Below are 17,500 nucleotides of genomic sequence, written 5' to 3' on the forward strand. Positions count from 1 at the left end.
GTTTCTTTAGAAACTACTCCCCTCAAAAATATGGTAGTTGTGGTACCGCATTATGATATATGACACCAGGAGACTGGCCCTTCAGTGAATGTAAATGAGGCAATAAGTGATTGCTATATTAAATAGAACATCTCCTGTTCTCCTAAAATTCCAACTATAAATCAGCTGGTCAGCTAGGCTGATGGTGTACATGTCGGGTTGAATGATGAAGAAATCATTCAGAAAATCTCTCAGGTAATTTGCATGGGTGTAATGCGCTCAGATCAACTTGAAACTTCAACATCCCCCCCCCCCCCCCTTTTCCTGGGCAAAGCCCGGGCGTTTGAACTTTTGAAGATTGGATCACTCAAATTCCCACCCCCTTGGGCCAAAATGTTCAAATGCCCTACCCTATCGTCAGATTTGAAGTATTTGTTTGTCATACCCTATTAAAGAACAATCGTCGTCGGCTCCTGTGGTCTTCAATAAAGACCTTTTGAAGACCTTTTTTGTAAGCCAATCGCTCACAAATGCTACATCTCTTCCTTTACAGCCAAACTAAGTGAAGCGTACCCCTCAAGACTGCATTAATGAACTGATTATTTGAAACTTGAACCCGCTTGTTGTTTCAAGAATGCAATAATGAATTGATTATTCAAAATTGAACTCGCTCGCTCGATCCAAGAATACGGCTAACGGTTTCCGTTTTCGAAGAATCAATTCACTGTTGCGACTAGTAGGTTTCAAACCTACTGGTCTTTTCTAGAATGCAATAGTGAATTGATTTTTCGGAAACGGAACCCGTTAGCCGTATTATTGGATCGAACGAGTGAGTTCAATATTCAAATAATCAATTCATTATTGCATTCTTGAATCGACTAGCGGGTTGAAGTTTGAAATAATCGGTTCATTTTTGCAATCTTGAGTGGTACGCTTCATTTAGTTTGACTGTAAACTTTTTCATCTCGCCCAAACACGTGTTTTATAGCTGTTAGTGACTTCGGCGCCCGAAAAAAAAGGTCAAATTTCCCACTCCCCGGGCACAGAAGGTACATGTCAAATGCCCGTGGTTTGCCCGGGGGGGGGGGGGGATGTTAAAGTTTCGATTTGATCGGCGCATAAGTGGCCTGTATTTCCCTGCTTCCCACATACAACGTAGATGCACATGTGACATATTTATAACCTGTTATCGCCTTCAAGCACCCAATCATATCCACAAGCTGATGCAACTTCAAAGTTTCTGTCAAGCCATTCCTCGGTTGCTGGATCTTTCACTTCCTTCTCGGTCGCTCGATGGACTCCGTACCTGTCTCCCAGCAAGCAAACAAAGAATGGAGCACATCTCCCAATGCTGTCCAAACACATGCGAAGAACATGTTCACTGTTGTGTTGTGACTGACTTTTGTTCCAGCGTAAATCTACGGGTATAAACGAAGTTCCTCGCTCATGGCATAGTGTGTTTAGCTGAGGAAATATCCTGTCTTGTAAGAAGTCTCTTTCTGCGTGAAAATCTTGAAACGTTGAGCACACAAAAGGTCGAATGACTTTTCTGCCAGCAGCTTGGCATCTTGCTGCCGATAAGCTGGACCCATCCCGCAGCTTTGGCATTGACAATTAAAGAAGACTGCACGGTGTTCCTCGATAAAAGAAGTACATGTACTTACAGCAATCGCCGTTGTCAATGCCGTTGCCACGATCGCAAGGGCAGCTAGTTGGGGGGGGGGGGGACACCACCACCGCTACCCACTCTCCTTACATCGCTAAAATTTTGCTAAAATATAGCGCATATAAAAGAAAAACAAACGTAACATTTGAAAGGTTGATAATGAACCATATAGGTTGATGATTGGATTTCACCAATGATCAACGATTCATAGCAATAATATCGCGAGTAAAAACTTGATTGCTTTAACACAAAGCGATATCCCTTCCCCACCCCGCTCCACACACACACTTGCTACCGGATGATTCGACCCAGTACTTTTCAGCTAAATACAAGATGGCGGCCAGTTGTGCGCTTTTTGAAGAAGAAAGTCTTCAAAGTGTTTACAGCAAAGTAATTTGCCGACGACTTGAAGTTAAGAATCTGTTAACCCTTTTTGGAAAAAGGGATTCATGTTCATGCCCTGCGATATTTGTTTGTGGACACACGGCGACTGGGAAGAGTTACGTTGTGCAAACTTTACTTCAAGATATGCAGGTCTGGCTTTTAGCTAACCTTTCGTTGTTATTCTTGTAATGGACATAAATTTACTGTCAGTGGTGCCAGAATTTTTCAAGGGACTAAATGGCCCTTGAAGTTTAATCGTTAGTAAGGTAGGGTAGAGCAGAGTAGGGTTTTTGTTCCATTTGAAAAATTAATTTTTGCCAGCCGGTCATGCAGACTTTAACTTAACCCTAACCCTATTAGTGGTAAGCAGACACAGCATATTCAGTAAGAATTATTAATAAACCCCTTCAGGCAGCTGGTATGTCGGCTAATAATGTCTGTGGCTGAGAGAAAAAAAAGGAATATTTGGCCAAGAAGGGAAGCTTCGAAGGCAAATGTGAAATTTTGAGGACAAATCACATTATCAGCTGGCAATACCAGCAGACCAGGTAGGGGTTTATTTATTTTGTAGTTCTCTCATTAAAATTCAAAGCTAGCGAAAATCATTCGTAAAATGTGATGGCGAATACTTGCGATTGACGTAAGCAAGTGCATTTTATTGGTTTGAGTACTGTTACAATTGTAAGAAATAACCCTTTTTTAAAAAAAATACATGTTTCAACAGAATCTTCTGTCATCTCCAGTGTGAATTACAAAGTACAGAGCTGAATATATAGTGTGCGCAATAGTTTGTAGCCTGAGTGAGATGTAAAACTAAAGTAATTCAACAGGCCCCTGAAGGGTTTTTTATGGTAAACATTATAGTAACAGGAACACGAGAGTCGTTGTTGATCAGAAAATCTAAGAAAGGGATTTGTTATCTATTTCTTTTTCTGTAAAGAATCTGATGTTAGGGTGCCTAGAGTTAATTTAGTCAAAAAATAGCTCTTGAGTCTTTGAATGAAATAAACAAAATGTATCATCAACATAACGTTGGTAAAATTTTCGTGTGCAGGCTGTAGTGCCTGCCTTGTCTGCGAAACCATCCGCCATTTTTCCATAGATAGGGCCTCTCACTTAAAAAATTCTCAGCAATGCTGTACTTCGTGCTCTAATGATTGTTTCAGTATCCCAGATCACACTTCCACCACTGTAGAGATACTCAGCTGTACGCTATATAAAGACGCTTTATCTCTTAGGACAAACAAGTTACATAATCTTCCTACTCCGCTTCGCCCACCGTCTGTAATAATAAAATAATAATAATAATTGGCAGTGCTAATCACCCTTTACTTGCAGTCTCGAGGACTGAATTGCGAAGGGCTGAAACCATCCGCCACATGTACATGTACCAACTATACCATTATGCATCACTGCATGTGACAGTGCTACATCCCTCCCCATTTTCAAATAAGAACATGAACAACAAACTGATTACAACAATGTCTAACATGTGAAGAGTTTGACGCAGTGACTTTTAGCATTCCAATACAAAGTCCTCGAGTGTTTTTGGTAATTGTCCCCTTGAGGCTCTAAGAGGGTATCTTCTTTCTTCAATAGATTTCTCTTGTTCACCAGAGCTGAGTGGTTTGTCATAGGATCACTCCATGATTCCATTATCTGCACTTTTCTCATCACTTTCAATATTGACGGACTTTGTAACTGTTCTGAAGGGTTTGAACAACATGCTGGACTTTTTTGTGATACTGTGTTTGCCATCCTGAGCTGTCACCATAGATCCTTTCTTGTCAGTAATAATAATAATAAATAATAACCGAGAGAAACTTGGTGGTAACTGTGTAAGGGCGTGGCTCATAGTAAGCTTCTGTTTTCCTCTGGTGGGATCTTCCTTAGTGAACTAACACTTGACCATTTGGAACTAGATTTGATGGTTTTGCATGTCTGTGATGATCTGCGTATCTCTTCATTTCATCTTTGGATTGCTGATCTTTGATCCTCATTTCTTCACCTTTCGAGAAACTTGGTGGTGCTTCCGGAAGTTTTGTTCTCGTTGCTCCTCCATACAGAGCTGTGTGAGGTGGGATTCTGGTTGAACTATGTGGTGTTGCTCTGTAGCTTCTTAAGAATATGTTCAACTCTTGCTTCTAGTTCTTGTCCTCTATGTTCACTGTTGTGCAAATTCGCTTAATGTTCGTCATAACCCTTTTACATATTCCATTGGCCTCAGGCCATAATGGCGTGATCTTTCTGTGCTGTGATTGGACAAAAACTTGGCAAGCTGTCATGTGAAATAATCTCTTGCAAAACAAACTCGGAAACAAGGAGCTTTTAGCTTACTGGTTCATCGTTTGCCATGGCATCGCCATTGTTCAAAACTTGACTAGAAAGAGTGGGTGTGTCGGTCTCGGGAAAAAATGAAATCAATTTAATTGTCACTGCAAGGGCTAATTAGAAATGTGCAAAGTCTGAGGCACTTTAAAGATTTCCGTTGTCGGTAGACTGTTACTAAAGTTGGACAAGAATGGTTAGTTACATTTGTATTTTACAGTTAAACACAGTGTATTAATTCTATTTGTGATAAAATGACTCAGTTTGCATAGAACTAAATCTGAAAGTCTACTCCTGACTTTCTTCACCTTCAAAGACGTTGACAGTACATCTTGCTGTACTCTCTAGAACAGGATTTGCAACCAGCCCTTTAATGTCAGTTTCACTTGACCCTACAAAATGAGTTTTTTTTTTTCATGTAAAATAACAAAGATGAAAAGTTGAAACTCTTCAATGTGCTGCCTTTTTCCGCTGGGTTTGTTTCTTTTCGTTGGAAATGATTGCAGGACTAATATCAATGTAGATGGGGCTTATTGCGTGATAACTTTCCACCACGTGATGTAAAGTAGCCAAATGAATGGGTGAGTTATAATCTGTAATATCCCCAATGAACACATACATAATCCATACATAATCTTTATTTTGACACTATAAGGATAAAAGCTAAAAGCTTGTGGGGTCGTGTATTACATATAAACACATAGACATACTAAATAAAAATTTCAGATTAGAATAATTTAAACTGTCATTACCCATCCCACTACCAACTTACTCACCCCCCTAGCTCTAATAATAAATATACAAAGGAAAAAAAAAAATATATATATATATATATATTTTATAAAATTATAAAAATTATAAAATATGTCATATATCTGATCTATAATAAACTAACTTGGTTTCATTTGTTTTTTTTGATAATCATAGCTTCCTCATGTGACAGTGAATTGTGTGGAGTGTTTCACAGCACGCTTGATTTATGAATGTATTTTGTACCAGCTACAAGAAACGGATAAGCAAGCTGATATCAGTTCTCCTCCCAAATGTGACAACATGACTGATTTCACACGACAACTTAAAATTTCTCTGTTATTAAGAGACTTCACTAAAGAAACATTTTACATTGTCCTTGATAAAGCAGACAGACTGAGGGATATGGAGACTTATGCATTACCAGCATTTTTGAGACTTCAAGAGCTAACACAAATTAACATCTGTGTTGTCCTGATCAGTCAAATTGTTTGGGATAAATTCCAAGTTGGGACTGGATTTTACGAGCCCATGAGCATCCACTTTCCAGATTATTCCAAAGCAGAATTGCTTGAGATCATGGCAAAAGACTGCCCCTCATTGTATCCTGTGGAATTTTACAAGGCATACTGCCAGCTACTAACAAGCGTGTTTTATTCGGTATGCCGGGATTTAAATGAATTACGGCATCTGGTAAGTGACACTAACAGCAACTTTTGTGACAGCCAAAACACTTAAGTGACTTTAGAGGGAATCTTTAAAATCTTTCCTTGATTGATTTACTTAATAACCCTCAAGCACAAAAGGATTAAAAAATGGACTGTTGTGAACTAAGTGCTTTCATGCTAAGCTATATCCTTAGGAGGTACTTTAAATGAGTGTTAAGTGAAAGGGAATTTAGGCTCAACTTCTTACCCTTGTGGTAGCTACCGGTAAATAGTTTTTTGGCCATTTGCCCTTTCTCACACAGACTTAAACTGAAAATATGAAACTTATCAATATTACCTATATGCAATACATAATTGGGCTTTTTGAGTTTTGTACCAACAAAAAGGAGTCCCAAAATAAAGTTTGGATTTAAGTTTACTTTGGATTTTGAATTGGATTTTCCATTTTTAGAGAGGATATGTTTGAAACAAATGAAATGCTGGAAAACTGCTTTTCAAAAACTCCTGTGTTATGAAATTTTACTTCAGGGTCATCTTCATGAAAAGTTCTGGAAAATTAAAATCAGTATTCAGATTCTCTGCACTTTAGATCCTGTTCTCACCATAACTTCTTTATAAATAGCGAATTGATTCCCTGGTTCCAGCTGGGATAACAATTGTAATTAATTTGCCAAGGTGAAGATAAGGTCAATATTTTGCTTATGAAAGAATGCAAATGGTCCCCTTTATCATCAGCTCTTATGCCTTGTAGGCCCTTCTGCATTTCCCAAAATACTGCGAACCAGTTGATTCAGGTGAAGCTGAATTGACAGACATCCGGAAGCTTTGGCGCAACATAGAACCACACCTGAAGAAAGCACTACACACTGTTTATCTCAGGGAGATTTCCAGTGATCACTGGCAGAGCGTTCTTGGTCAGAACTCACTGTCAGACAATGAGAATTGGGAAGAACCAGGTATGTGATCCTTAGCTTAAATTGTGAATATCACTATGTCACTATGTATCACTATGTATGGAAATGCCCCTTTTCCTCCAAACACAGGGCATTTCCCCTTTCCTGGCTGGTATTTCATATACCGGATCCGAAATAATTAATGTCCATAAAACAAAAGAACAAAGTCTTAAGCGAACATAACAATACTTAATTAGCAAGGCCTAATCGGAATATAGCAATGTTCTTTTGTCCTCCACCATTTTAGTCCGGTATATACCCCCTTTCCTTAACTCCCAATGGTCCCACTTATTGCACAGACTTGTTGAACAGAATAAAGCTGGCCCCAATTGTTCAAACGATGGATAGCTATAGCGCTATCCACCGGATAACTCAATTGGTTTTGCTAGTGTTTATCCGCTGGATAGCGATTTATCCGGTGGATAGCGCTATCCATCGTTTGGACAGCTATTATGATCGATCTTCAGGAGCACCCAACGAAAACATACTTCAAACCCCTTAAAAGTAGCATTGATAAACGTATTTTAGTATTTAAACGGTAGATATCAGGGGCACCCAACGAGAATATAGTTCAAAACCACTTAAACATAGCATTGTTAAACGTATTTTGGTGTTTAAACGGTAGATATAGGCATATTTTTACCCCCTAAATTGTTTTTATCTGTTCGGATTTCCTAGCTAAAGTCTAGTGAACCGAAAATTATAGGGATCAAAACATACCTTTTCGAAAATTTCAGCCAGAAAAAGGGCTCCCGAAAATTCTAGGTGACCTTTTTAGGGTAAAAATCCGCTAAAAATGGGCAATTATTTCATTTTTTAGATGTTCGAAAATCCTAGGACAGGCAGGCAAGCAAGAAATTTTGGAACAAATGTTCCGAAAATTCTAGATCTCAAATCGTCTTCCGAACAGATATTTTCCGAAAATTGACGTTGGGTGCCCCTGAGATATATGCACATTTTTATCCCCTACCATTTTTTCATCTGTTCGGATTTCCTAGCTAAAAGTCTAGTGATCCGAAAATTATAGGGATCAAAACTTACCTTTTAGAAAATTTCAGCCAGAAAAAAGGCTCCCCAAAATTCTAGGTGACCTTTTTAGGGTAAAAATCCGTTAAAAATGATCAATTATACCATTTTTTAGATGTTCGAAAATCCTAGGACAGGCAGGCAAGCAAGAAATTTTACAACAAATGTTCCGAAAATTCTAGATCTCAAATCGTCTTCCGAACAGATATTTTCCGAAAATGGACGTCGGATGCCCCTGGATCTTTTTAATCAAATTTTCGATCGATCCTTTTCTTGTAATATACATGCTTTTGTATTAGCTGTAAGTATTAGTTTTAAGTTGCTTTATTTTAATAGTAGGTCATCATCAGCTATATAGTTGCCCTTTTTACGTGAACTGCTTGACTAAATGAAGATAATGATGATGACGATGATGATGGGACGGGGATGGGACCTGGCCCCAGTTGTTCAAACGATGGATAGCGCTATCTAGCGGATAAACACTAGCAAAACCAATTGAGTTATCCAGTGAACAGCGATTTATCCGGCGGATAGCGCTATCTATCGTTTGAACAACTGGGGCCTGGTCTCTATTTTCGTTCAACAACGTTTAACGTGTTGAGTGGCATATTTGAACATTCGACATGGCATAACACACTGTTCAACATTTGTTGATCGCGCTCCATCTCCTGTTCAGCAAATGTTGAACAGTGTGTCATGCAGTGTTGAATGTTGAACGTTGTTGCCGCTTGTTGAATGGCGCTAACCAATCGTTTTCCAGTATCGCGTTCACGTGATTTGAAAGGTTCATTATGGCTCCCGCAGTATGTGGTGGTGAAGAATCTGCATCTATCTTTATTATCCTTTAAAAAAACTCATTAATAAGCCTATCAAAACACCGATAAAACGTCACGTGCATGAGCTTTATATCCTGATAAAACACTCCTCGTTAGTATTCTTTATATAAAGAATTGTATGCTAATATTCACCTCTTACAATTTGAACCATTGTTTTGAGTCCAGAGGGACACGCTCTTTGTGGAATGTTTTTAAGCCATTCAAAAAACTCGCAGCACGTGTTTTATCGGGTCTAAAAACACTGCTACTCATTTTTTAAACATTACTAAAACCATAGGCATCACAAGGATGTCAATAATAATAATAATTAAGAATGATAATTTTACAATGACTGCAAAAATTATCGTGCGTCCATTGGCTTCATAGCTCAGTTGGTTAGAGCGTCGCACCGGTATCGCAAGGTCACGGGTTCAAACCCCTTTTTTAGGCTTCTTTACGCAATTGCTAAAATGGCGTTCATAACTTAAACTGCGAAGATCATAGCTTCACTCGATTTTTATTGTCAACAAGCGGACAGACACTGACAGACACTTGACGCGATTTTGTTCGCGTCAGATTGAAGTTTCTCCCATTTTTGTCTCGCTTTCTTCTCGTGTTTTTACTTAATTTTGACCCCTCTGCCTTTTTGTTGTTGTAAAAAACAAACTGATGTCAGTTTTTCATGCGTCTGTCCTGTTATTGATCATGAACTGCGTCATAACATTGTCAAAGTAGACCAGGCGATAGCCGAGTGGATCCGCAGACTACTTTGACAATGTTACGACGAAATTCATGATCAATAACAGGACAGACGCATGAAAAACTGACATCAATTTGTTAAACATACAAAAATAAATAATTGCAATAGTCATTTATAAAACAAGAGGCTACGGGTAGCCTACACCTTGTTCGAAGGATCTTTAGCCGACTTCCTTTATTAAAGTTCTCGGTATTTCAGTGGGTTGTTTGGATGTTACAATATCTTGGTAGATATCCAATATTTCAATTCCGAAGTTCACAGTCCACATTCCATGACCCAACGATAGGGTCAAGTGCGATCGTGGATATTTGTTTACATTTAAAACTGTTGTTAACCCTAACCCTAACCGGAAAACAGATGCTTAGCAAGTCTCTACGATGATATTAAAGAATACTTAATACTTTTTCCTAACAATACTTGTAGAATTATAAATTACGTTATCTATTAAATACAAAGTCAATTGCATTGCGTGCAACGAAAAAACAAAAACTCGTTTCCGGTCACGCACAGAATTATTTAACACATATTTCCTCATTGTTCTGTCACGTAATCTTCCGTGGTTTAGTGGACATCGCGATTGCCCTACCGACTTCGAATCCCACTTGAACTGCCTTCTACGAGACAGAGGAATCTTATGCATGCGCAACCAGAGCGCGTCCCGAAATTTTTTTTAAAAAACGGCTAAGTCCAAAAACGATGTGGCAACAACCTTTCGTCATCCGTCATTTCCAAATTTGCCGCCAAAAATGGAAAGAATTCGTAGTTCTTGTTCGACAAAAGTTGAATGTGTTTATAGCCATTCAACAAGTCGCAACATCGTGCAACATTTGTTGCTCGACAAATGTTGCACGATGTTGAACTGTGTGTCCTCAGTTTAACGTCTGACAATTTCACTGGTGAATGGGGGCCCTCTCGGGGGTTAAAGGATTAAGTATTTACCATGTTTTCCCCATTTGCCCCATGCCTATTTAACTAAAAGAAAAACGACAGAGACGTCACAAAATGTTCATCGCCCGTCCCCTTAATTTCCAAGGTACATCTCATGTTTCCACTGACACCTTTAAACATTCATTACTCTCTCGCAGGTGTGTCCGTTCGTGCACACATTGAACTTCCATTTTATACGAAGTACTTGCTAATTGCAGCATACCTGGCATCATATAACCCTGCCCACACTGACAGACGCTTCTTCACAAAGCAAGGAAAACGAAGCTTAAGCAATAGAGCAAAAGCGGCAGCTAAAGGCAAAAAATCCAACACTCAGCTTACAGGTAAGAGAGATAAATTTCATACTGGCCTTAGAAATCGCAGTGGTGATGCCAACAACATTATTAATTTTCAGTTGGGACAACATATTCAAATTTTCATTGAATGGCTTACTAAAATGAGCAGTAACTTAGCGTACTTCGTATCATCCTTTATAATAGGCCATTTGCAACAATTGGTCACATGACTCATCAATGGTGAACTTGAAGCTCGAGCTTTATAAATTCCAGAAATGGAAAGAGAATTCCATACTTTTGTTTACGAACGAAAAGCTTTTGCCCTCCAGAAGAATTTTCCATGATTAAGCGCCAAAAACAGAGCTAAGATTCCTATTCTTACCAACTTTCAAACAAGCGAGAATAAGTGGGCAAGGGTAGAAATTTTAAGACTGTCAATCCGCGAAGAATAAATTTCAAAGCGGTTTGAAAACCTAGGAAAATGCAAGGATTTGTATGAAAATCATTGAAGCGCGATTGGAGGGCAAAACCTCCTTTTCCCCTACAAATCCTTATAATTTTTTCAGCTGTAAGAACACCAGTTTAAACGATATACTTACGAAAATGGGCATGGTAGCATATTTTAAGCTGCTCTATTTATTTCTGGCAAAATAATTTCATGTACTCAGCAGAGTCGTCGTGTTTGTGAAAAAGAGGTCTCCTGACCAATTGTTGCAGAAGGCCATTGATTAGTCACCACTTGGACAGAAAACCTCTTCTTAACAAGGAATTCAATTGCATGCGTTAGCGAATTTTCGTAATATGTGTTTTATCCGTTTTCAGCAAGCGCTATCAACAATCCATGGTTTCAAAATTGCAATAAAAATGCGTAACAAAATACATTAAGAACTGCATCTTTGTAACATTTTATTGATGCTTTCTCAGGCTTTAAGCAACGTTTCAACGGCCCAAAGTATTTGTAAACTGAGTAATATGGAATCAGGCTTCTAATGGTGACCCAAACCCATAACCCTGCGATTGTGCTGAACGTGGTTCTCAGGACATCTAGATGTAGATGTAGACAAAACATTACAGAGCTTAGCGGGACGCGAACTCATGTTACCTGGCAAATTGTTTTAACAAGTGTGCAAAGAACTTAACTTTGCCGAATCAACTGACCGTCGACTGCTCTCTTTAGTTCAAATGGGGAGGGAGGGCAAAATGGCGGAAGACTCGCAGATATCGCTTGGACTGGCTCTCAGCTCCCTCTTGTAACAATTGTCGACCTTGGTCAACTTAGGGTTGCTGCGATTTTCGAGCAAGCGAGTATCTAAAAAGAAAGTGAAGTGTGTCCCATTGTCTTTACAAGAGATTGCGTAACTGATAAACTTACACTAACCCAAATCCCTGTTAGGTCTACTTAGAGACAAAGGCAACGGTATAAGGTACCTTTTTGACCGACCCGAGAGCATGATCGTTTAAGCGCAGACAAAACTAAAACAAAGTTCTTCACCAGGGAAGAATTCTGGTAAGTGCGTGGTCTGGGTCTTATCCCAACTACCCACACAGTTGTCAGGTGACTCAAGTTCAAACTGAACTAATTTGATAACCCTTGTTTTCTTAGGTCCTAAGAATTTCCAGTTGGATCGGCTCATGGCAATATTCTACAGCATTGTCGAGGAAAGTGTGTCCCCCTCCGCCAGTATTCTTTGTCAAATTTCATCCCTGGTTTCGTTGAATCTGCTGGCTCAAGTCACTAGCGATGACCAGATTGACTGCCCCAAGTACAAGTGCCTTGTCAACTTTCTGACCATTTCTGACATTGCTAAGCAGCTAAAGTTTGATATCATGCAGTACTTGTATGACTTCGTTTAAAGTTCCCATTGAGCATAGCTGATAGTGGTCATTGTTTGTCTTGAGATGGAAATTGTTTCAAAATGGGTAAAAGAAATGACCTCTACCCGCACAAAGCACTGTACCTTGTATCTCTCTTACACGTAAATAATGAACCAAAGACGTAAGAGTCTATCAACGGAGTAAAGTTTATTCGTGCAAAGGTAAAACACACCATCAGTATATGACCAGTATTTAGAGGCTTTCGTAAAAAATCTAATCAGAGTACCAACAATAAAGTATTACATGTCATATTCATGTAAATAAATAATGCACTGTTTCTTTAGATTTTTTAAGCGAACAGTCCCTTTTTTGTCGTTTAATTGTGTTAATGATGGTTAATTTCCGTATGCTGTTGGCGGCAGTCGGGCGTCTGGGACGTCGTCAGTTTCCAGGTCTCCAAGAAGACTCTCGGATATCTTCCCTCTTAGACGACCGCCGTGCTGAAATATATCGGACGATATGAGGTCACGACATCCTTGCCTTTCGCAAGAAATGATGAATTATTCGCAGTAACAAAACTGATACTTACAGTTTTTGGACGCTGGATTTTAGGCGGAGGAGAATACGCCAAACTTACACCTGTTGTTTTTAATAGAAAAACATTTCAAGCATGAGTGTTCCTGGTGATAAAAGTTGGCCTTTATTAATGTTCAACACAATATATTTTCTGGGTTCATCGCCGTTTAATATTTATGACATACTGTTTTCAGTTGGACAATATTTTACCGTCCAAAAATGTCCCTCCTCATCCTTTAACCTCAACTTCAACCATATTCTCCCATGTAATGTTTAACTAACATTTCCGCCTCAGTCTTGAGAATAAAATGCAAGCCCCTGTTTAGTAAATTTTGACTAAATTGAAGTTTTCACTTGTAAGATAATATCGATGGTTGAAAGAATACAACGCTGTCTGCAATGGGAGATACCCTACCTCCTCCTCTTGAAAAGGAAAGACAGAGATATGTCGACAAATCCTCAACTTACCAGGATCTGGTGTGGTAGCTTGTCTTTGTGGGAACAGAACTGTAGGAGGCCAGATACCTCCCCCCAGAGGATTTACCACATTAATGGGTTTGGTTGGGCGAGTGCCCAAAGAAGGAATAAATGCAGGGGAAGCCGCATACGCTTCCGGTGCTGTCTTGTACGAAGACAAAGGACGTTTATCTGTGCGAGAAGCGGGCCGTGAGCCTGAAAGTAACGAGTAAACAGACTCGTAAAGTGTACTTCAGTACTAAAAGAAAATAGTTTATCATAAACTGTTAAATCGTTTTCGTCTCTTGGGTGGCATACGTTAGAAACATACGTAAGTTAAACAATTCCAACTCGCCTGAATAACAAATTTTCACCAGTATCACAAGTTTGTGACCTTAGGAGCACCGCGAAATATTTCTTTTATTCCTAGGCAACTTTCTGAAGCTAGTAGATACGGTTTTGACTCTCGAAGTGCCAACCTCAAGAATAGGGTTGCTTCGCAAACTAAAAATCGCCCTACCTTAAATTGTTTTATAACTTCTCTGTCTAAATGCCCAATCCTTCCTTTTGTTCTTCTAGATCGTAGTAATCAAACTTTTTTAGACATTACTGCGACTTGTGGACAGAAAATACTTCATATTTTAGCAGCACAAGGTAGGTTTAAGCAGACTTGCATGTACGCAAGGCTCTTTGGAATTGCATTTCATTTTTATATACGGTCTTTTATGAAACAATACCAATAATAGTTGTTGATTGATTAATTGAATAACCGGCCGATTCGGAAATTGTTTAATTGAAGGTTAGGTTTAGAAATCAAAATGGTAAGTTTTACAAGGTCAAGAAATCCTACACTGTCAATACATACCAGCTCCAGAGCCTGGCCTTGACAGTCCGCTCATCAGATTTTGTTCATATTCATATATCTAAAACGTCGGAAAACGATTCATGCATTAATCAAAGGCACGAAGGAAAACTTTGAAGAAACGTTAAAACAAAGGGAAGTGTATGACGGTTAGCACTCTTCAAGTGAGAAAAGAAAATCAACCAGCGCACAACACATTTTTACCGTTAAAAAAAGAGACATTTGAGGGTAGTTTTGTAATTTTCTTGAAATAAAAACCAGCTATCGTTGGATTAAATTCACCCAACTTGCAGTGGAATAGTGAATTGGTTCACGTAATGATACCTTTTAATGCTAATGTAATAAATTTCACCTGTCTTTGAAGATCCTCAACTCGTTCAAAAGCATCAAGTTTAAGATGGCGCTCATGATCCAGTTGTAACATCATATGCTTCAAAGCCTGAAGAGATGACGAAAACTTATTCCAAAGACCTTCACTGGCTTAGATAGAGAGACGTGGTCCAAAAGATATCCGCAAAGTTCTGACGCACAATATTTAAAATAATGCACTCTCAACGGCAGCCCCAGTTTATCAAGATTGGTCGCAGCGCTCATTTTCAAGCGACAAATTTCCTACGCATGCGTTTGTTCTGACTTGAGTGACTTGAGCATAACAGGTACCCTTCAGTTGCGCTATATGATGTAACTAGCGTTGTGCATTACCTTCTTAGACTGCTCTTGCGCAAAAAGATTCCTACGCTGATCTCTGTCCAAATTTTCTGAAGAAAAACGATAAAATGTCGTTCGTCAATAATTTGTTTTAATGCCTAATTCATATATGTTGGAACAAGGGATGTCTTCGGGGATCTCTAGCTAAGTTTGAAACGTTATTTGTAACAGGCCTTTTTCGATATATTAAAATTCAGCTTGAAAGAAAGGTTTAGAGGACAAAGACAAAGGAAAGTGGATGATATGTAAATATTTTTCACATTCATTCAAAGGTGTTTATATTGTTTTTGTCCTCACTGCCTTAGAATCAAGCTGAATATATGGCCTATAGGAGGTTTTCACGTGACATCATCGCCGCAATGCAGGTAGACGAAAACAAAAGGTCTCTCTCTCTCATCAGCTTCTTTAGTTCGTCCACCAGAAGTCGTAGATTTCTCTATTGTTATGGGTTTCCTCAGTGGTTGGTTGAAAACGTCCTATTACATGTAATGATGGCACGAAATTCTTCACTTTTAATATTCCTCCGCGAAACCATTGTTTCGTTCAGGAAATTTGTTATCCATGCAGTATTGAGTAATGATAAAATACAAGGACACTTCTTACTTATTTAAGCAAGTCGTTTCAATTACTTTACCTCTACGTATAACCAGGTAGTTGGCATCGTAAATGAAAGAAAAATAGCATTACTTACGCGTCAGAAGACGAAGCTGTAACTCTTTCTCTTCCAGATCTGAAATCTGAAAGAAATACAACAATTTAACGGTGCGATATTTTGTTCACAATTAAATGAGCCTAACGATGTAACAAGATTGAACTAATGAAAGGCCTCGACAAACCAGTTTATCGATGTTTGTAGATTTTGCCAATTCCAGTTGTCTCATGCTGTTGGCCTCTTGCATCTGAGCGTGCATTTTCTGAAGCTTCGTTTTTTGCTACGAAGGGAGAAAGAAAAGAACATTTTTACGACAGCACAGGAATACCCCTAAATAAATGAAGCCCCTGCATTGTTCTTACCTAAAACAGCGAATTATTTTCGTCTTGCATCTTTGTACAATAGACAGTTGATTTGTTTTTTCGGCCTCTTATTGTACCAAATCAATTCTCCGACATAATCAATGAAATAATCCTTTTTTGAAAGTGTGTGGTGACTTAAATACAAGGGGAACCGGGACTGACAATGTTTATATACGTATCCCTTGGGAACAACTTTACTCTTACCTCACATTGTAGTTTTTTGCGCAATTTCTGGCACTCGCGTTCCACTTCCGAAAGTGCCTGAAACATAAGCAATTAAAATTATTATACATTGAAGTCACTATCTCTCTTCTGATTGGCCGAAAGCCGCGGTACAGTGAATTTTCGAAATCAGCGCCTGTGACGCCATCTTGCTACAGATTGTACAATAATCATGCCAAGGACACTCAAGGTCACGGGTAATCATGTCATTTATTACATAAGACTTGCTCCGTGAGCGGGCAAGATCGACCAAATCCCGCGCTGTGATTGGCTACCCGAGCGGGCAAGATGGAGCTATACTTCCTGCTCGGGATTTCTCGCTTGGTCCCGCAAGATCAAAGATGATTTTTTTGGTGTTTTATCCCATATAATAAATCCTTTATTGGCCTCGTTCTTTCTTTGCTTACTCATGTCAAGTTCGCGCGCTTTGTGTTGCTTGCCGTCAGTTTTCTTCAGTTAGACTTATTACTATTTACTTTTATTTAATTTTTCACATATTGTCTAATGGTTAGAATTTTGTGTCAATGGAATTGTGCCGCTGATTTGTATATTTTTACGTGTTTAGAAATAAATTATCAGTTCCACCCACTGTCGTGACCATTTTTTTTTTCGTTCAATGTATAATAAAACAATTATTAGATTCGGGTTTTGTGATATCCAGAATAATCAAGGTCGAGGTAGGGCTTCGGCGTCGGCTGATAACCCTTACCGAGACCTTGATCATTCTGGATATCACAAAAACCTCATCCAACAAGAGGCTACAAGTAGCCTATACTCGGGCCTGCAAAAGTACAGTTTGTGGTGTATGGTTAATTTAGCGCTAAAGAAAAGAACAGAGAGAAGTTTGTCCTTCTCACATCGGCCTTACATTGCGATTCTCATGATGTTCGACTGTGTATGTAGTGAATACCCGGACCCAGATTATCTTCATTACAGGTGGTGACAATGACCACTGGACCATGGAAACGAGGTAAAAATAGTGTATTTATGCCAAAGTGGCTAAGCCTGACATTGTTTTTTACCGATCGATGGGTATTCTTGCTCAGTGTTTGAGAAAGGAAACGCTAATTGAACGGCTTAAGATGAAACGAAATGACTCGTCGAAACATCTTTTGCAGAAAAAAATTAAAGAGAAATGAAGGTGAGATGTGAAAACACCTTTCCAAGATGACCAAACTTTGCAGTGCTGCACGTAAAGGTCACTTTGTCACGTGCGCGACACGTGAAGATGTGCACTATATCTCGACACTTGAAAATACTTCCAGAAGTGCAAAAGTTCCTTGAGGCCATGCCAA

General features: G+C 39.0%; 3 protein-coding genes across 4 annotated transcripts in view; 1 reads left to right on the forward strand and 2 right to left on the reverse strand.

Annotated features, from left to right (window-relative positions):
- Positions 1 to 1,680, reverse strand: part of LOC137977835 (tetratricopeptide repeat protein 41-like) — a 24,217-nt gene extending 22,537 nt beyond the window's left edge. Inside the window, exon 1 of the mRNA XM_068825174.1 lies at positions 1,163 to 1,680. Coding sequence (XP_068681275.1) covers positions 1,163 to 1,587 — 425 coding nt within the window. The 5' untranslated portion in view covers positions 1,588 to 1,680. The remainder of the gene's footprint in view (positions 1 to 1,162) is intronic.
- Positions 1,681 to 1,917: 237 nt separating this feature from the next.
- On the forward strand, positions 1,918 to 12,697 carry LOC137977836 (origin recognition complex subunit 5-like). Of its 2 annotated transcripts, none has more exons than XM_068825176.1 (5): positions 1,918 to 2,179; positions 5,285 to 5,800; positions 6,527 to 6,731; positions 10,475 to 10,600; positions 12,156 to 12,697. In XM_068825176.1, the coding sequence occupies exons 1-5, from the start codon at positions 1,979 to 1,981 to the stop codon at positions 12,404 to 12,406; spliced, it is 1,299 nt and encodes a 432-aa protein (XP_068681277.1). In that variant the 5' UTR covers positions 1,918 to 1,978; the 3' UTR covers positions 12,407 to 12,697. The 2 variants fall into 2 exon arrangements, with proteins under 2 accessions (XP_068681277.1, XP_068681276.1); XM_068825175.1 differs by having other exon boundaries at positions 1,923 to 2,179; positions 10,415 to 10,600.
- Positions 12,556 to 17,500, reverse strand: part of LOC137977834 (uncharacterized) — a 96,736-nt gene continuing 91,791 nt past the window's right edge. Inside the window, exons 58-66 of the mRNA XM_068825173.1 lie at positions 16,188 to 16,244; positions 15,806 to 15,901; positions 15,661 to 15,706; positions 14,964 to 15,019; positions 14,614 to 14,700; positions 14,265 to 14,322; positions 13,412 to 13,615; positions 12,957 to 13,006; positions 12,556 to 12,867 (exon numbers count right to left, since the gene is read on the reverse strand). Coding sequence (XP_068681274.1) covers positions 12,763 to 12,867; positions 12,957 to 13,006; positions 13,412 to 13,615; positions 14,265 to 14,322; positions 14,614 to 14,700; positions 14,964 to 15,019; positions 15,661 to 15,706; positions 15,806 to 15,901; positions 16,188 to 16,244 — 759 coding nt within the window. The 3' untranslated portion in view covers positions 12,556 to 12,762. The remainder of the gene's footprint in view (positions 12,868 to 12,956; positions 13,007 to 13,411; positions 13,616 to 14,264; positions 14,323 to 14,613; positions 14,701 to 14,963; positions 15,020 to 15,660; positions 15,707 to 15,805; positions 15,902 to 16,187; positions 16,245 to 17,500) is intronic.

The sequence above is a fragment of the Montipora foliosa genome, chromosome 11 (genome assembly GCF_036669935.1).
Source record: "Montipora foliosa isolate CH-2021 chromosome 11, ASM3666993v2, whole genome shotgun sequence".
In the NCBI taxonomy this organism is placed as follows: Eukaryota; Metazoa; Cnidaria; class Anthozoa; order Scleractinia; family Acroporidae; genus Montipora; species Montipora foliosa.